At 37.1% G+C, this 21061-nt stretch overlaps 3 protein-coding genes across 3 annotated transcripts; 1 reads left to right on the top strand and 2 right to left on the bottom strand.

Annotated features, from left to right (window-relative positions):
- The first annotated feature begins 158 nt into the window (after positions 1-158).
- Positions 159-3038, top strand: LOC108722587 (IQ domain-containing protein G). Its single transcript, XM_018447765.1, has 6 exons — positions 159-339; positions 624-856; positions 1095-1435; positions 1749-2032; positions 2093-2340; positions 2568-3038. Exons 2-6 carry the CDS (start codon positions 635-637, stop codon positions 2835-2837), a joined length of 1365 nt encoding a protein of 454 aa, XP_018303267.1. The 5' UTR covers positions 159-339; positions 624-634; the 3' UTR covers positions 2838-3038.
- Positions 3039-3179: 141 nt separating this feature from the next.
- P58IPK (dnaJ homolog subfamily C member P58IPK) lies at positions 3180-7222 on the bottom strand. Its single transcript, XM_018447760.1, has 6 exons — positions 7038-7222; positions 6836-6946; positions 6519-6718; positions 5515-5840; positions 5100-5443; positions 3180-4479 (listed from the first exon to the last, which is right to left on the bottom strand). Exons 1-6 carry the CDS (start codon positions 7081-7083, stop codon positions 4061-4063), a joined length of 1446 nt encoding a protein of 481 aa, XP_018303262.1. The 5' UTR covers positions 7084-7222; the 3' UTR covers positions 3180-4060.
- A 3947-nt stretch (positions 7223-11169) lies between these two features.
- bel (ATP-dependent RNA helicase bel) lies at positions 11170-20119 on the bottom strand. Its single transcript, XM_018447777.1, has 8 exons — positions 19642-20119; positions 18913-18994; positions 17570-18087; positions 17013-17485; positions 16635-16939; positions 16243-16542; positions 15843-16160; positions 11170-15577 (listed from the first exon to the last, which is right to left on the bottom strand). Exons 1-8 carry the CDS (start codon positions 19684-19686, stop codon positions 15474-15476), a joined length of 2145 nt encoding a protein of 714 aa, XP_018303279.1. The 5' UTR covers positions 19687-20119; the 3' UTR covers positions 11170-15473.
- Between the last annotated feature and the right edge of the window lie 942 nt (positions 20120-21061).

The raw sequence follows: 21061 nt of genomic DNA, 5'->3' as shown, positions 1-21061 counted from the left end.
TATTTACTGTAGGTAAACTGTATGTAGAAATGTATTATTGTTGTTAAATATATCTTTATTTTCAATACAAATGATGAGATTCTACGTAAACATCAGGAAAAAAAATATCTTTTCATCTCTATTACGAACATGTTTATTGATTCTGTTTTGTTTCTGGATTGCCTATACACTTTCAAATTTTCACGAACATGACACATCAAAAAAATTAGCAATATGACTTGGGAAGAAATTAAACCAAAGATCTCAGTGCCAATATTTTGTATACTCACACTCTGCACATTTCTAGCAGATATTCTAATTGACGAGAAAAAATAAGGAATATAAAGTAACAATAATAAGGTTTGTATAAATACGGTTGAATTTCTGACAGCAATTATTTTTGATATAAATAAAACGTATATCTTGATTCCATACTATCATAATTTTCAAGAAAAATGATTATTCAATTATAGTTTATATATTCATTTATATAATTCTAAACAGATATAAGTAATATCAACATATTTTAATATTTTCTACAGAAAGATAGTTATATTAATTAATTCTCTTTCCAAATTTTTATTTATCTTCGTGTTTTATATATATATATAATGGTATAATATTATGTACGTTTGCCATTTTAGCACATCCTAATATGATGGTAAATGAACAGAAAACAATCCGAGATGAACAAACATTTCAAAAAGAAATCGTTCTGAATAGATTATCATCGATAACTCTTCAACAAGCTCATAGAAACGTAATCCATGTCGAGTCAACAAACAAACATACCATCGAGAAAACGCTGAAAGAGACCACTGACATGTTCATCCAAAATTTAAACAAAATCTGTAAGACAGATGTTAAGGATAAAAAAGTAAGTAACATTATCGTGATACATGAATAATTTGTTAAAATTAATTTAAATTATATGTGTGTATATATATATATTTATATATTACGAGAAACATTTTAAGAATTGGAGTATACATTTTATATATTTTAAAATACGTGGTATATAAAAGTATAAATAAAATTCTATCAAAAAATCTGACACATTTGGATGATATACAATTTGTACACAAAATCTGAACTTGATATTTATTATTTTTCAGTTATTAGATCTCATCGAGCCTGAAACGCCTTTGAAACTTTCGTCGCCTAAAAACACGTCGTCGAAAATATCAAAAGACGAGATGCAGAATGCGGAAATGAAAGTTCCACCATTCACGCCGCTAGAAGCAGCCGCTATATCCTCCGTCCTCGAGAAGTGTTTAGATCAGCTTGCCATAATCGGATTCATGATACCAGCCAACGTCGATCCACGCTGGGATGACTCGTTCAAGACAATCGACGAGACCTACGGGGTGCCTGATGAACCTAGAATTATCTTCAGAGAAGACATGGGCCTGTTACCAATTGTACCCACGGAGGCTGAAAAATTGCAGAGGGAAAGGTGCGCAAAAATACACCCTCACATGTATTTTATAATACACCTATGCAAAAGTATACTCTACATTCTATTGCTTTGATATGACTTACAGATATATAAAATTCATTTTAAAAACATCACATGATCCCAGAAAGTAATACATTATTTCAAGATGCTTTTATAAGGACTTTGTATATGTTTAAATCTTTCGCGAAAATATTTTGATACGTTACTGTCCTAGTAATCCTACTTTAGAAACAAGAATCTTTGAAGAGAAAGATGCTCTTTGGACAATCGCGCTAATTTGCATTCGCTTCTCCAATAAATCTGCATTTAGGAACTACGTATGTGAAGTCTTAAAAAAAGTCCTTCACGAAATAAAGAATCATAGAACATTCGACAGTCTGCAAAAAGAGGTTGATAATATAGCGAAGAAACTTGAAGGCGAACGTAATCTTGAAGAAAGCGCCCAGATGTGGCTCAGCCAAGCTAAACAACTTCGAGAGCAACTGGAATCCGATAAAAAAGCGAACGAGGAAGACAGGAAAAGGACGATAAAACTTGCGCAGGAAAGCGACGCGCGAGTCGATCACGCGATATTCATAAATAGTGGAAAATTGGGTAATAAATAATCCATATATATGCGTTTCATAGTATTCTGATTGAGTACATTGCATTCAGGCTATGCGGAAAAATGGGCGAAAGCTAGATTGGAGCAGCAGGAACTCAAACTGAATCTACAAAACAGAGATATGCTGAACAAGCTGAGTGAATATTTAAAGGAGTACAATGCCGAGCAGGCTATTTCGACTGAAATATGTACTTACTTAGAAGCAGACATCAAAGAGAAAGAAGAGCAGATAGATATGTGGACAAAGAAATATAATGAGGAGATTGTGAAACGGCAGCAGGAAATCGATGAATTAGAGGTATATTCAAAAATTAATAAGGAATAGTTGAATAAATAAAACTAAATAACATAATCCGTACAGTATACATATATATTATATATATTTAACTAAAGATAAACATATTAACAAATAAAAGATAACAAACTTAACATACAAAAAATAAAAAGAAAAAAGAAAATCAATTGTTTAATATAATGATACTGATAAGCTTGAGTTTAATAATGAGTATCTTGATCCGCTGATAGAAACTAATAGAAGAACAAAAATTAGAAATAGAAGAAATGCCCGCTTTAATGGACAAACGGCAGAAATTTATCGACGAAAGCACCGTCGAGGAAAATAGATTAAAAGAAGAAGAGAAACTAAATAAAGCCGCAACTGTTATCCAATCGACATGGAGAGGTCACATGGTAAGGCAACAATTAGGAAAATACAAAGGTCTGTGGAAACGATTGCGGAAGATCCCGCCAAAAAAGAAAAGCCTGATGAAAAAAAGAGACAAAAAATATATCTAAGAAAAAAAGGACTTCAGTGTGTCTGAACAAACGACAGAGAGTTTGACATTTTATTACTAAAAAGAGTTTTACCGCTTTCTTTACATACTAATAATTAGAGATGCACCGGATCGTAAAATTACCTGATATTACCTGATATCGGACAAAATGTAACATCGGATATCCGAACGGATTCCGGGAAAATATCTTAAAAAAAAAAGCTTATAGAGAAAACATTGTAATTTTGCAACAATGTATAAGATATTATAGCATTATGAATATGCATACTTATTTTTAGAACATTTGTATAATAAAAAATCAACAATTTAATGATATCAAAATTCAACCTGATATATTCCCGGATACTAATGATATCCGACTATCCGGTCGGATAGTAAATAGTGCCGAATAATACCGGATACTTTCCGGTGCATCGCTACTAATAATGCCTTCGAAGTATCTGTATAAATTATTCAAATATATTTTTAAACAAATATCAGAAATACAGTATTTACATGAAGGTTTGACTCACACACATGCAAACATGACAAGCGCACAGCATTGTTCTACGCATCATTTGAACATTACCGAGTACGAATTCCGCGTAAGTAGTATAATGATATAAATATACCGGCTCAGTATCGTACTCGATAAAGGCATAACGTCTCTCGGGCTTATTCTCGATCTAATTATCGCACATTCTCAAGCTAAAAATGACAGCCGCTGAAGCAATCAGTGGCAGTGTGATGATCACTGTACATTCCCTACGTATTGTAACACGTGGGGAATAATCACGATTTTACCAGTAGTGTACAGGTTGGTATAATGCGATGATAATAAAATTACACGCGACGTTCATATGTGAATCGAAATAGGATTATACTCATCGCTCAATCTGCATGTACTAGAGAGTACTGTATTTATAAGTTTTTGCAATAGACGAACTAGTGCGAGCGATTAAATCTACCTTCGCGTCTTATCAGATACGTGCCGAGACAGTTTGCATTGCCCAACTTCGCGAGATGGCCACTGATCTGTTACGACACAATTCGCACACATAGGATCTCCCGAGTCCATTTAACGGGTTAAATACGTGCGATCTCCAACGACGAGGTAGCGAAATAAAATTCGGGCTAGAGCGAAGTGAAGATATCGTCGCGGACGAAGCGACGGGTGTGCGCATACATGCGCGCGTTAGAATTTGAGAATGGTAATTTTTCTATCATGACGAGATGACGGCGTGTTTAATTGAAGTGGAATTTAAACTGGAAGGGAGAACCGTGGAAGTGATGGAACTCCTGGAAGGGATTGAAACCCTGCTGGTGCCGGCCCGATTCCGGATCCAGAGGATCCTCGCCCTGATCGAATTTCGCCCTCTTCTCGTCGTCCGTAAGAACTTCCTTAGCAGCGGCGATGTCGATGAACTTCTTTTGCGCGCGTTTCTTTTCATCGCCCTCTTGGAAATTATCAGGGTGCCACTTTTGTGCTGCTTTCCGATAAGCCTTGATAATATCCCGTTTATTCGCCGTTCTTGGAACGCCTAAAATCTTATAATAATCTCGCGACTCTGATAACTTTTGCCGTTGTTGCGCTTTTTGCAGTCCCTGTTTGGCTCTTTGGAAGTTCGAATCTATCTCTAATGCTTCCTTGAAATCCCTGATGGCTGTTAAAGAGAAAAAATATTCGTTTATTACATTACAATTATAAAGTAGGAAATATATATACTACAAAATATGGCACTAACAAAATATATAACATTAAAATAATAATCAAAATTAAAAAAAGATGGGAGTTGGCACGATTCTGTAACAAGAGATGTAAGTAAGTTCATGTAATTTCTGTAAAAAGTGCGCAGCTGTTCTGTAACAAGAATACTTTAACAATTTATTTACGGCCTATATAAAATTTAAAATCGTACAGCATTACATAAACTGCATATTTCGGTACAAATATGAACCTTCTTTAACGAGTAAAAAACGAATAGAGAACTCAAATCCGTATCTTTCTCACACATATTTTTGTGTGAATTTGAATTTTTTCTAACTTTTATTCGTTTTTTATCCGATAAAGATAGTTCAAATTTGAACTGAAATCTAGTCTATGTAACGTTGAGAAACTTTAAATTTTGTGTAGGTCGTAAATGAATTATTAAAGTATTCTTGCTATAGAATTGCGTATTTCTTACCACACCGATTCCCAGCGGCCCTTTTAAAATTTGATTATTATTTTGAACTATCGGGAGTCTGGATTATTTTTTGTACTAAACACATAAAATTAAATTACCATCGTCGAACATTTCCGCGGCAAGATACGCTTCTGCACTGTCGCACAATACACTCGGTTCTCTCCTGATATTTAACGCCTTTTGGCAATTACTAATCGCCTGAGTTGCCTCAGAATTTTCTGAGTAACATTTGCAGAGATAATGATAAGCCATGAATTGCACTTTCGGCTCGTTTGGCTCTTGCGTTAATACGCGATGAGCCGTATCAATACACGCGTCATAATCCTTTTCCTCCAGCGCTGTCTCCACATCTTGTAACAACTTCTTTATCTTTCTAATCTTCTTATAAAAGGGGAAACATTGCTTATGATCGGGATCAAGCTTTAAACATTCTCGAATCTCCCTAAATATTTATGATAAATTAGTTGTGCGACTTAATAAAAATATCGATTATTCTAATGATTAATTACTCACTTTAATGCCTCATCAACGTCTCCGAGACGATAGAGCAACGTCGAGAGCTTGAAGAAACCCTCCGTATTATCAGATAATAATTTTGTAGTTGAACGTATGTCCGATACGGCGCTCATAAAATCCCCAAGGGCAACATGACTCTCTGCCCTGCGTTCTCTAAGATAAGAGGACCATGGACATATCTCGATGAGTCGAGTAATTTGCTGTACAGCTGCTACGTGATCGCCGTTATACACAAATATATCGACTAATTTCATATCTTCTCTAGCTGGATATAACCTATCTAAGGCATTCAAGGCATCCCTATTATTTGGTTCTAATGCTAGCTGGAATAAAAAGAGAAGCGACATGAGACAAATATATTAAACATGTAAAAATACAACAGACAATACAACAGACGTTTGCCAGCAAGACACAGTTGACAATGTAATACAGAAATCATTAAATCCTACTTGCCAGTGTTAGAAGCATTCTACAATAAGCCATTAGTCATAAATCAGAAGTTAGAAGCTGGAAATTGACCAATCAATCATCAATTTTTAGCTTCTGACTTCTGATTTATGACTAATGGCTTATTGTAGAAGGCCTATTAAGCAAGGATGAAATGATTCATTGTAGAGATTCTATAGACCTGTTCTTTTTAGCTGAACTTTTATACCAGTTCAGCTTTCTTCCTTTTCTCTTCAGAAGGAAAGAAGAAAGATGAACTGAAAAAATTCAGCCAAAAAAACAGGCCTTATATCAGAGTCTAATCATGAAATGATAAACTTTTGATTGGTCTGTCGTTTTTGTCAACTTCAATAAGTTAGAATAAATAAGATAATACAAGTTAGAATGAGATAGCATATATAAGACACATATATATCTTTCTTTCTCACTCTTGTTTTGACAAAATTACTTGTGGCCAAACTCTGTTACAGGGTTATAAGATAATTCACCATATTACACTGTATCATCTGTGTCTGGTTGAGAAACGACCAATATAAACACAAAGGATGACGTACCACGTCGTGAAAGTCGTTTTCAGCCTCATCAAAATGAGCTTGTTTGAGTAAAATGTTACCACGTTGCAGTCTCGCTGGCGTAAAATCCGCCTTCAGCTCTAGAACCTTGTCGAGGTCGAGGAGGGCAAACTTGGCTTTGCCCAACGCTAAATAAACTGTACCTCTCTTGTAATACGTCAAGTAATTGCTCGGGTCCCCTTCTAAAAGAAATTGAGCCTTGAATTCTAGATGATTGTTCTCCGGCGTAAAATCAGCTGTTAGCAAGAGAATCTCGCGAAAAATTTAAAGACCGGGTGCGAATTCGCGATTCAACCTACCAACTGCTGCGTGGTAGTGTGACAACGCATCCTGTAGCTGGCCCTTCACCAGGAATTCTCTACCGTACTCCAAATGCTTAGCAATCTCCGCTTGCGAGACACTTCCGACCACTAAAAAAAGAAACAGGTGTTATCAGTCGTTCGTGTGGATAAACGGGCTCGTTTACGCAAGAGTGAAAGAGAAGGTTAGGGATGCACGTACCGTCGAGGGTTAGATCCAGCAGTGCCACTATCAGGAGACCGTACATGACTGAGGGGAGAAAAAAATCGGTTCCACTGCGTACGACGTGTTATGCTGTAAATAAGGAGACTAAACGTACTCGGCACCGCCAGATCGACTCCTAACCAACCGATAACACAAAACTGTCCAGCCACGCCGCCATTGCGATCGTGGTCATATGCGATTGGCCACGAGTCGTGTCAGTCGTGTCTCTCCCACCGGCGTGGCTCAAGCTGCTCAAGCACGATAAATACCGCACTGCGCGGGAAAAACGAATGTCAGAGATGTCAAATGTGTTAGGCCGGAATCAGACTACACATTGAAGATTGAGGTTGAAGATTGAAGATTAAAATTTGACCAGTGAGGACAAAGGAATTTTAGCTCCTATTGTTTTGATTGGTCAAATTTCAATCTTTCAATCTTCAATCTCAATATTCAATGCGTTGTCTGATTCCGGCCTTAGAGGACCCACGCAAATGAGATCGCTTCTAACAAGTTAATCGTCAATCGACTTATTAAATAATGCATAGAGAAAATATATACAAAGAGGAATTATAGAACTGCCCAGTAAACGAGAATGAATTGAAATGGATTGATATTTTCAAAAATACGGGTTCAGGAATGATAAAATGAATGCTTTTCGATCCTGAATGCATTTTTATTCATTTATAGGAATTGCATGGAGCATATCTCTATGCCTTTCAATTTACAAATAATATCAGCTTTTTCTGTGCATTGCGAATATTGTTCAATTCAAAATTTTGAATAGGAAATGCAGTTTTTCAACCCAATTGCATCCAATTTAATCCAACTAAATCCAAAAATATTTTTCATTATTTAAAATACGCATTCGGATAGACAAAATTTCAATTCATTTTAATCTATTCTCGTTTACTGGGAGCTTAAAGCAAAGTTTCTAACTATACATATACCCAGTAAACAAGAATAGATTAAAATGAATTGAAATTTTATCCGAATGTGTATTTTAAATAACGAAAAATGTTTTTGGATTCAGTTTGATTCAATTTGATTCAACTGGATTAAAAAACTGCATTTCCTATTCAGAATTTTGAATCGGAAAGTTTTAACACAGACAGAACTGATATTATTTTTAGAGTGAAAGGCATAGAAATGTGCTTCATTCCACATAAATAAATAAAAATGCATTCAGACTGAAAAGGATTTATTTTAACGTTCGCAAATACGTATTTTTGAAAATTCGAATCTATTTTGATCTATTTCAATCCGTTCTCATTTACTGAGTATAATTCATTGTTGCCAATTTTCCTCTCCTAAAGAAAATATCTGCTTAAAAATGAATGAAGAAGATTCTAATTATATTAATCAGAATCCCAGTTATCTCAATTAGAATTTTGTAGATTTAATCAGAAAATTCCTATTTATCCATTTTAAACCAAAATTTCAATTAAACCAAAACATTTTTCTCATTGCATATGTCAAATAAAAAATTAATGTTTTGATTGGTCAATCAAACGCTTCAAAGCATTTGTAATGAAACTTTGACAGCAGCCCAGTCCTTTTCCAGAGAACGGTTGATTAATAATATCAAATTAACAAAATTGCACGAATATTACTTGATTATGTTATCAAAACGTGGTAGATTATTTTAAGTAAAACACATCTGGCACGCGTTTTAAAAAGATGGACGTTTAAAGATAAGCTATCCAGACAATCACTATACATATTTCAGTATCATAAAAATTACTTTTAAAAAATAAAAAATTCTAATTAATTAAAGATTCTAATCAATACAAATTCTTGTTAAGGAATAATCACTTAGATTCGTAATTACAAGAAAGTTTTTCAGCATCCGACAAAGAGGGTTGCCGCACAAGGAGACAGTAAAGGATTTAATCGCTTTCAGTAGGGATTTTCGGAGCACTTAGATAAAAGCGACGAAAGAGAAAGTCTTAATCCTTTTATAATTTTTATTATATTCATTTTTGTAGAAGTCTCCTGTCACTCTCTCTTCCTTCTCTTCGCATAATACTATAAATAAACGGAAAATTCACCGAATGAAAGAACACCGAATTAATATGTGATCGTCCCGTATGAGGTATTTTTTTTTTGTAACAATATTGACACTCTACATCAATTCTTCACGAGCATACGTTGTATGCCTACGCACGCAATAAGAGCGTCTAGAACGCTAAGAAATTTGGGGAAAGGAGGAATCGAAGAAATGAAGGAAGAAAAAGAAAAGAGAAACGCGCACAAGGAGATTTATTGCTAATGAAGAATAAATATACGACGCATGCTGATGAACCCTTTCCTTCTTCCTCTTTGATCAATTTCTCCTCTCCCCTTTCCGCTTTAGAAACACTCTCCTTCTTTTTTCTTTTTTATCAATTTATCCAATGCACATATATATGTATGTGCTTATATATATGTATATATATATATATATACATATGTACGGCCGTATAACGATTCATCGGAACATTCGCTTTTTTTTAAATCTTTATTCGCATATTCGGTTTCGCCTCTACATTAGCGCGTGTAAATGTGCAAATTATTAAATAAGAGACCGACAGAATGGTACGTTCACCGTTCCGTTAAAGACACTCCTCCCGCTCGAACATGCGAGTGAAGTGAATAGCAGTATCATTACGGTTACAAGTTAAATAACGCACGAGGAGCGTACGCATGTCGTCAACCCCTCTTGCCGGGTCGCAACCCCTTCGCCGCACGCAGGCGAATTTTTCTGTCGTTTTTTCCTCCGGTTACACGCGCACGACATACGTCCTCGTACCAAATCGAAAAATCGCTCGGAACAAGTTAGAAGACATTTCTTTTGCCATCCCACCTCGCTGGCGCTCCTCCGAGGAGGAACGGCCGCTGCTTTTTTCCTCTCCCCCCCATGAAAATTTGTTGGTGCTTTCTAGCAAACGATACGGTGTAACACAATGATCATTTCATCTTCACTGAAAGAAAAGTATATCGTATTTGCGATTATAATTTGCATGATAAAATAATTATGGTTAGGAGCGTCATTTTTATAGTTATTATTGCTGTATTAGTAAGAATAACCTTATATGTATAGTTATAACATTTTATAATAAAATTTACTATATGATTTATGTGTAAGATAACCATATAATTAGTTGAATGAATATATATTATGGTCGTTATGATCATAATTCAGTGTTCAGGTTGCTATAATTTATATGGTCAAGACAATTATAAATTTATGGTTGTACCAAAAAATGACTATAAATTATAGTTAAATATTACGGTTATTCCAACCATTTTTTTCTGTCAGTGTTATTTAACATTGGCAAACAAGGATTCACTGTGTTTCACTGTGTCATTTGTGTCTCTTGCTGGAAAGCACCCTGTAATGAGTTTTCTGCAATAAGCCATTACTTAAACTTCAAGTCTTAAGCCGTAAGAAATTAACCAAGTCAATTATTCTTCTCACATTTGACTAATGGGCTTTCTTCTACAATAAGCCATTACCTAAACTTAAAATCTTAAACCGTGAGAAACCGATCATAATCGATTATTCTTCTCACATTCGACTATGATTGGTCGATTTCTTATGGCTTAAGATTTAAAACTTAGGTGATATATAATGGCTTATTGTAGTCAAATTTTATATTTAAGTCTTAAGTAGTCTTAAGATGTCACGAACCAATCAGAGGGGCCATGTTAGTGTTTTAAGACATTACTTAAGACGATCTTAAAATAAGAACCGACTATGAATATCGGCCTATTATGACTTAAAGCTTAAGTAACGATTATTGTAGAATGCGGGTAACTCTCGGCTCCAAAGGGATCATAAAGGTGGAGAACGGAATACGCGACTGTTCCTCCTCTCGACAAACGTCGGTCGGGAATCCTCCCGATCGACGCGCGCCCTTAATAATAAAAAATAATAAAAAATACAAGACTACTCGCACGTGAACAATTTCACCGCGACTCGCCGGCGACATCCTCTCATTCGCCGGCGTTTGTAGTATATAATTGCGCGAGCGTTCGCGTTTTACATTTCATACGATGTGCAATGTGTTTCTCTTGCGGAATTCCCTTTTACCCCTTGGTAATGATTGCAGTCACAGTCAACGCCGCTTTTCCCTTCTCTTTCTTTTTATTTTATCCCCCTCTTTAATGCCTATTCATCCGATGCCCTTTAGCCCCCCTCGTTTTCACTTCACTTCGCCCTTCCCTTTTCCTTGCCTGTCCTCGCACTATACTCTTTAAATTAATCTTTCGTCTGATCATATATTCCATTCTTTATATTTGTATCCGTAAAGTGTTTTCTTTTTTTTTTCTCTAAGGCTGCTCGTCCGATATATTTCAGAGGACCAAACATGAGACGAAAAGTACGTGTACAGTACAGAAGATACATTTACTGTTTACCTTCCGAAACGTAGAAAATAAATACTAAATCGATCAATAAATAATATAATCGCGGTATATCGTTTTCTATCTCTCCTAAGTATGCTAATACGCTATAAAAAAAAAATCATAGTACCGTACATTTAATTTACACATATGTGAGTTTATTACACGGTGGACATTTGACTATTTTGCGAAGGAACATTCGATGATAATCAGGTTCGATATTACGTGTCTCAGATTTACGAAAAGTACAAAACGAAATTTATCTATTTTAACTCTTTAAGAATCTATGGTAATGTAAATGGGAAAATTTTGGTCCAAATTCTTGATAATGTCCAGATAGCACATCAAGATCGGAAAACCAAGAGATTTTAAAAACGACTTAAAATTTGTTTTTTTTTTAAGACGTTTTATATTCTGATTTTGAACATGTATGCTAACCAGACATTTTTTTTAAATTTGGGCCAAAGTTATTCTGACTGGGACAAAGTTACCCCATTTTACAATATAAAGAAATTAATTAAATGCTATTAAAAAATGAGATTTATCTATATTTTATGAGCAAAAGCGATTAGTAATTTTTAGATCCAAGGAAACCCGAAGAATCTATTTAACTTTTAAAGAACTCTGTCATGAAATCGCTGATTGTGATTAAATAAGATGATATTTTCTTCGCCAATTGGTGATCGATTTCGATCGTGGACGCTATCACATTGAAGGGAAAACAAAACTAAACGACAATGACAGTTAGTGTGGAAGCGGCATTTATTATAATCACCGCTATTTCGCCGCTATTTGAAATACTCCTCTCTGCCCACCACGTAAGTTGCAAACAAAATGTTTCGAAATGCATAGGACTGATTAAAACGCGTAACACGCGATCGACGCGTCGCGAATATCTAACGCATCGTAGTTCAGTTGAACTTTAACCCTTGGATGCGTGGTCTCCTAATGGGATAAATTTTAAATCGAGTACCGATGAAGGACAACACGGGATATTTCACAGAAATAATCTAGAAGAAAGAAAAGGTTTCAAAAGCCCTTGTTTTTTCATGCATCCAAGAGTTAATGATAAAATTGTATCATTAAATTTGACCAGTTTTGCATAATCTGCCTTTTTGTTCGTAAACAATTATCCCGTGTAATCGAAACTCTATTGATACCTTTTCCTTCGTCATTTTTTATAAAATAATACAAAATAAAATAGGAAAGGAGACGCAAGAAGTCTGCGTGTGTAACATCAGTCTCGGAACCGATGCAAGTTTCCTTACGAAATGATACATAAAGGGACGAGGAGTATCGCCGTCCACGAAAGAACTTTCTGTAAGTAACGTTCTTGGCAGAACCTCCGAGAGCTGACATAATATAGCCTCGATGACGAATCGTATTAAAAATTTGAGAACACTCGCACCCAACGGTCGGAAGCCAACGATATTTTACCTCGTTAAACGCTACCTCACCCCTTGAATGCTCTAGATGAAATAATTATCAATCCCTCTTGTAAAAGAAAGAGGGATTCATTCACACCTTGGTCCACGGTCACACGGCATACGATTCACGCACGCGAATTGCACTATTAAATCTAGTAATATAACAGGTATAAGTATGACATGTCTAAAAATCCTGTCGGTTGTGACGCAAATCGAATTTGTACTTTTTCCCTCACGTAGTAGATTAGATAGACAAGAATCCGACGTTTAGCACAAAACGATATCGACATCCTACAAAGCCCTACCAACATCATCATCATCATTCAACCGGTAAATGACTTCGCGAACTCGCGTCACCTATATATCATTAATGCGCGTTACTTTAAGCAGAAACAATGCCCTAGAAAGGTCCCCCGGGACCACAAGAGCCTAGCGTTCAGCCCTCCCCGATCGGACAACAGCCACGTTGTCTTGTGTGTATTAACTGTTAACGACTTAATATTCTTGTTCTTAGCTCAAACAAACTGAGCTAGTTTACCTTCCCGACATTCAATACCGATTAATTAATACATATTTATTGTATTTGTTATTCCGTTAATTGTTCGTTTATCAATTCGCGTGGAAATTGAATGTCACAAGATCGTTCGATATCACAGTCGTTTCTCAATTATTTTAGTGTTATGTATTTATATATATAACGCGCGTATCATACTGATAAATACAGCTAGAAAATAATATGAGTGCGCCCCGTGTGTCTCCCTTAAGAGGCTTATGCTGCTTTCTATCTTTTCCCCCCCTCCCCTTTTTTTTCTTAATGAAGATAGAGCCCGCTATATCAATGCAAAAGCATCGCTCCCTTTGCTCTTTTGTTTTAATACCCCTCTGTAACTGCAACCGTATTTTTAACCCGTTTCAATATAATTTATCTTCCATATGAGCACTCACACATTCGCATTCGGTACTGCAGACTAAGATTTTTGTATAAAGCGCCAAACCAATTTCGCAGGGCAACGTCTCCGTTACATTTAGAAATGCTATTCGAGAAGCACGCTTCTACGTGGGATCAACGCAGTTCCGTCTGTAGAACCACTCAAGCTCAGGTACATAAAACATTTATATATATACCTGCTCTTTTCACTAAAACGTATCTAGCCGTGTTTTATACAGTGAAACCTCTATATTCACTACAGATATTTCTGAAAATTTCTTCGTCATCTAAGGCCGCAAACGTTTACAACATGGAAGAGAGACAGTGCAAAGACAACGAACAATTTTATCGAAAAACTAAAGAATTGTTACTTTAAACAAAAGTTTTACATTATTGTGACGAAATATAGAACTCTTTATATTGATATTATATAACCACTGTACGTATCGAGGTCTCACTGTAATGGCTAAAGTTATGTGAGTTAACTTATGAAAATAACTGCCGGCTGTAAATCGCATAAGCGCCGTCTTGAAATTTTCTAAATTATCGATGTATATGTCAGGCTATAACAAAAATGTGAGATTTCTAAAGGTATCCTAAGACGTAGCCTGTGTTGCCATTTTACCTTTCTCAATAGCAAAACCGTCGATCCCCGAAAAATTCACGTTGCTTATTCAGATAAACATATTGCCGGCGCAATATCGTCTCTCTTTGGGGACGGCAAAACAACAAAGTACCATTCGTCGCTGAACTACAGCAAATTAAGGAAAAAAATAAGGAATCATTATATATACATACACATATATATGTATATATATATATATACACACACATATATACATATACATACATATATATATAATTTATGGTGACGGTAATTTGGCGTATCCTAGGCGATAAACATGCATATATAAATAAAGAATTATGCCATCCATTTGAACGAAACTGCACGACTTTTACTGGCCATTATGATAGCAAAGGCAATAAAATATTTGTGCATTAAAATGTTTTACAACAGTCAAACGTTTAAACGCTATAATTACCGAAGATACGCCTACCGCACCCTCTATGAAAGAAAAAAAAAAAGAATATGTAAATAATAAAGTTACGATGAGCCCCATAGTCTCGACAGGAGTTCTAAAAAATTTTACTAAGTTTCTTCAGCTACTATGTGTTACATCGTTATTCCCTTCGAGCAGGGATTAACGATTTACTGATTTGATTCATTAATGATTATACTACTTGTGTTTCTCAGCACGCACGGCAACGAAATGTTGAATGGACCTCTAACTAATAAGTGTTGAACAAATCCTATTTACGATACTCGCACTTTTTATGGTGAGATCATTCATATTTGAAATATTCTCCGGTGATCCACCGGCGCGAATACTAAATTGCACGCAGGATTTGTCAATTTATCGCTCACGAACAAATGTAATATATTGGAATTTAAACATAAGTATTCTTTTCTTTTTGCTTCTCATCCAAAAACTCGGAGTGCACAGGCAGTCAGCGAAAACGTGAATACGTGAAACTGTCTGTACTCTGCGCATGTGTACATGTATACGCGCGCAAAACACATTTATGTAGTGTCAGACATGATGTCGTGTCTTTCTTACATATAATTGAATTTGCGTGTAGAGTAATAATAATAATAATGATGATAGAAGTAGAAATAGAGATGGAAATAATTGTCTACTTGTCCCATGCTCCCCACCAGTCAGGGCCACTGTTGCCGTTATTAGTGGAATTATTGTACGAAGAATTATTATAGTTACCTCCGTAACTTGAATAACCGCCTGTAATGAAATAAATAAATAACATGTATAATATATATATATTATGTACATATATATATAATATATGTATATTATAATAAATTAATATCTTATAATATTCAATATTAAATAAACATTAAATAAATTTAATATTAAATGTAATATAATAAAAATATATGTATAAAAATGCATATTAAAGAACTACTGATACTATCCTTAAATAAATTTTTTAATTAGTAGTCTATTAATATTAACAATATATCTTAGTCGCAATTATTTTATTTACCTCCATAACCACCAGGTCTAGAGGGCCCATTACTACGACCAGACCCAGAACTGGGTTGTTGACGATAATCTCTTGCACCAAAGCCGCCACCACTGAAACGTCCCTTGGTGCCACCGCCGCCGCCACCACCACCACCACCACCACCACCACCACCACCGCCGCCGCCGCCTGGTCGTCGAGATCCACCTCCGGAATATCTCGCTTCAGTATACATGTCATCCAACCAGGGTGGAAGTTCCTGATTGGCTTCGATAAGCAGTGATACCAAGTCGCGTACCAAATTATGATTCTTATGATTGAAGAATGATGTGGCCAGACCTGAATTATAAAACAAGACTCAGTGTAATGTCTTGTCTTTTTTAGATTGCTGGTAGTGCGACAACTCCAAAATGAAACAAACCTAAATTGCCCATACGACCGGTACGACCGATACGATGAACATATTCTTCAACGTCACCGGGTAAATCAAAATTAATAACATGTTTAACGTGGGGTATATCGAGACCACGTGCTGCCACTGCGGTAGCGACCAGAATCGGAGCTTTGCCCGCACGGAACCGACGCAATGCTTCCTCTCGCTCGCGTTGAGTCCTATCACCGTGAATACTAGTAACCGGGTATCCCATTGAGGCCAAGTATTCTTCGAGCATGTCGGCACCTTTTTTAGTCTCCACGAACACTAGGGTGAGTGACTCAGCAGCTGCATAATACAAGTGTAACAAATTTTAATCTTTTATAAAATTAATTAAAACCGACAATTTGATGTTAATTTGAATCTCGGCTGCAACTTACTAGGATCTGAAAAGTTGCTAGCTTGTAGTAAATCAAGTAGGTATGAACGTTTGTCATGTTCCTCTACCCATACTATCTTTTGTGTAATATTCTCGGAAGTCGATCCCACGCGACCAACCGCCAAGAAAATGTAATTGCTGAGGAAATCTCTGGCTAACATTTGAATCTCTTTTGGGAAAGTAGCAGAGAACATGAGAGTCTGTCTCTCTCCAGTCGGTGGCATGTTATCCTCTTGAACAATACGTCTTATTTGCGGTTCAAAACCCATATCTAACATGCGATCTGCTTCATCGAGAACTAAGAATCTAGAAGTATAAATAAATAATAAATAATCGTGCTATTTTTTCTTAAGTCAACCATTGCGTGACGTGAACATACCGGCAATTATGCAAGCCAATTTTACCACGTCCCAGCATGTCCACCAGACGCCCAGGCGTTGCCACAAGTAGATGACAACCGCGATCCAACTCGCGCATTTGATCTACTATGTTGGAACCACCGTATACGACCGCGGGACGCATACGCGATCGGTATGCAAATTTCCGTGCTTCGTCGTATATCTGTGTAGCAAGCTCTCTCGTGGGAGCCAACACTAAACCTAACGGATACTGTTTACGCCTGCCGGAGGAGTTTGCTTGCGGTGGTGGTGGTCGCGGCCCGCTCTCATAAATCTGATTCAGTATTGGCACTAAAAAGGCCGCTGTTTTACCGGACCCGGTTTGAGCGCAGGCCATCACGTCACGGCGTTCGATGATGATCGGTATCGCATACTTCTGTACCGGTGTAGGCTTATCGTATCCTGCCAAGGCGATGCTATTCTTTATTATCTCTGTCAGCTTAACCTCGTCAAACTGAAAAATTAGAAAACGAACGAATTAGAGAGTAGAAAAGAGACACAAATGCTCCATAAAATCCCATGTATATATCGTACTCACAGATGTGATGTGTGGTGGTATGTTCTCTCCGGTAGCCTCAACTGGGATATCCTCATATTTGCTAAAATTGATCCCAGTATTGCCAGAGCCAAACAGCTCCAGCTCCAATCGCTCATCCCTGGCAGTGGGGATCGTCCAGTCGACTTCGCCTCTACCGCCTCTGCTGCCTCTGTCGTCGCCCCATCTTCCGCCGCCCATTCTGTCATTTCTGTTGTCTTGCCAGCGATCATTTCTAATAGGCTCCTGCCAGCGATCATTGCCGCTAATTGGTCGATCGCGTTCGGAAGTGGAGTATCTATAATCTCTTCCATTTTCCTGACTGCGCCTATTGCGCCCACCGAAGCTCCCAAAGTTCGCAAAATCAACGTCGCGAGGACTCCGCGAGTCTCGATAACCGCCTCCTCTACCCCTATCACGATCACGTTCTCTTTCGCGGTCGCGATCGCGATCTCCTCCTCTGTCTCTATCTCCAAACGGTCTTGAGTTGGAAGAGTAATTTAAATCCGAAGGTGGGTTACCTATTGAAGAAAAAAATTAAGTATTTAATATTCTTTATATTTCTCCTGCTTTGTAAAATAATGGCTGTTTTCAGCAAAAAGAGTAGATTTATAATTAATTATTGTAAGATTCTTTAATAAAATTGGTTCTTGCTCTTAGTTTCTCACTGAATCTAAATATACATAATCAATCATATTGGTGCTTTCTATTTAATGACACAAACTGGCACAAACATCATTCTATCTTTCTTGACATTCAGAGAATAACAAAGATAAACTAAAAACTTGTGTCAACTTGTGTCAACAAATGGAAAACACCATTAAAGAATCACACAACAGTCACAAAGCCACTTTATCTGCTGAACACAGTTTATAAAGCTAATGGGTCAATTCTAAGTAGAATCGTAAGACTCGTAATGTGTTTTCGTAAAACTTGTAAGGACTTGTGATTAGTATTCTAATTTTATGCATATGTATCGTAAGATGTACGATTATTCGTAAATATCTAAGATTTCTTATAAATTTTATGGCTAGTAAGAAGAAATATTGTATAAAGGTATAAACACTTAAAAATTCTTACAAGTCTTACAAGAATATGTTACGAGCCTTACGATTCTGCTTAGAATTTAGGCATAAATTTATAAGCATTCCATAAAAACTAAGATTAAAACAGTCTGCTGGCCAGAATATGCTTGTCAGTCTCGACATGTCGTTCTATCGCTTTACGAACCATTCAATACTCTTGTCATAGAACTATAGACAATGAGGAGAGATAAATTTTTTAAGTAAAAACAACTCCGTACTCCAGCTTACAAATTAGCAGCTCCAACAAGCTCCTATACTCACTCGCAGCTTTATGACGAAGATGCGGTGGAACGTAGCGGCCCCCACTTGGTTGGCGGGAGCCCTGCAAGTCCAGACCAGCTAGCTGCGGGGGAAAAACAGAAAGGCTCAGGTTAGACTCTCTTGTATCGCAGACTGCAACCGCGTGGCGTTCGCGCGAATAAAAGTCGTTATCACCCGATCCGACGATGAGTCATCTCGATCGAGGGTTCTGTGAAAATCTGACTTGTATGCGAGGAAAGGGAGAGGGGGAGAGGGAGGCCACCTCTGCCCCCGCTGCCGCGAGCAATCCTCTCACGGGTACGAGCCGAAGGAAGCGCGAGGAGAAAGAGAGAGCGAGCGCGTCGCGACACGAGGCATGCCGTTCCCGGAATCGCTTGCCGCCATTATACGTAGCGTACGTCACGAGCGGGTCGACGAGTGACGACGGCCCATGATGCTCTACCTATCTCTCTCACTCTTTCTCTCCCTCTCTCTCTCTCTCCCTTTTATCCTCTCTTCGATCGGATAAAGGAAATTCCCTTCGGAGTTCGGAACGTTCTCCGGCGAGAACGGAGAACGTTCACATCGGGAATCGAGGAAGACCCGCAGAACACGTTAGAATGCAAGATCGCGCGAAAGTGCAAAAATAAAAAAGGAGTGGGAAGGAAAGAAATCGGGAGGAGAGGGGGACGCTTCTCCGAGAACAATGCCTCCTGCGGTCCTTTCTCTCATCCCTTTTTTTTTTCTTACCTGCTGCTCTAGACCTGATCCATTCTGGTTGGCTGCATTACTCATATTACTCCGCCTCGGTGCGTAGTTTTCGCAGCTCTGTCGCTTGAAGCCCTTTTAGCTTTAGCTCGTCTTCTTTCTTTCTCTCTCTCTCTCGCTCTTTCTCCTTTTCTCTCTCTCTCTCTCTCTCTCCCTCTCACACACACACACTCAAGTCGAAAAAATTCCCAACGCGTCCCAACGCGCTATATCTGTCTCTCTCTTTCTCGTTTTCTCGCCCTCGGTCTCTATGTCGTCTCGTGGACTGATATATAACGCCTCGCCAGGCGATAGATTCGCTATCCTCACGATTCGGCCCGATTCTTTATCAGTTTATCGAAAAAACGGCGCGTGTCGGTTAAGTCTCTCGTTCAACACGATACGAAGGAATCCCAGAGGCAACTGGCGTGATTGCTAAGAAAGCGCGAGAGGCCCCTGGCCGCACTCGACGTTGACGCAACAAAAATGGCCGAGAGACCGAACTGCCAAAATGGTGACGGCACGATTTCCGCCGGATGTCAGGGGCGACGAAACGCGGCGTGTTCGGGAAGAGGAGCCCTCTCATCGCTAAAAATAAAAAAAAATACTTCGCGCGAAAATTCGGAAATTTGTTAGGATTATTATTATACGAAACGTAAATCGATTGAAAACACGGATGGTAATTTTATATTCAAGTTATCGCTCAGTCTCAATTTGAATTTTGCAAACAAATACTTTTATTGTTGTACAGAGATTGGAACTTTTTTGATGCAGATAAGAATGCTACTAATATCAATATAAGTCACGAGTCTCTGTCTCAATAGATATATGTATTAATCTCTTCAAAATTAAATTGTTTGTCACCGTTAACTCAATAAACTCAATTTACTGTACTATATGTAATGTAAACATTGACTTTACTAAAATTAACATTTCGACTGTGACGTATGTACACACACATCCTTGATGGAAAAATTTCGCTGAAATTATTTTACGTTTTGGAACATTTTTCAGCAAAATTTCAGTTTAATTTCAGTGATTTTTAATTGAAAAATTCATTTTCAGCAAAATTTTAGGAAAATTTCAGAGAAATTTCAGCGATTTTTCAGTACGTTAGCTGAAAAATTTACTTTCAGTCAGCAATTTCGCTGAAATGTTCCAAAACATAGAATACTTTCAGCGAAATCTTTTCAGCAGGGATATATGAACTAAATTTCAAAGTAGAACTAAAGATACCTACTTATTTCTATCACTACTATAAAATGGATTTTAGTTTCAGTATTAAATTACAACAAAAACAATTCTTATAACGATTATAATACAAAAAATTCGACAAAAAGATTTGTAGCTCTAAAGATACAAACAAGACTCATCTTTCAGTTAAATTCTAAACAAAATTATGCCATCCAATAAAATGTAAGTG

This window comes from Mycetomoellerius zeteki, unplaced genomic scaffold, assembly GCF_001594055.1.
Source record: "Mycetomoellerius zeteki isolate Tzet28-1 unplaced genomic scaffold, Tzet1.0 scaffold211, whole genome shotgun sequence".
Classification (NCBI taxonomy): Eukaryota; Metazoa; Arthropoda; class Insecta; order Hymenoptera; family Formicidae; genus Mycetomoellerius; species Mycetomoellerius zeteki.
This window is presented reverse-complemented; position numbering and strand designations above follow the sequence as displayed.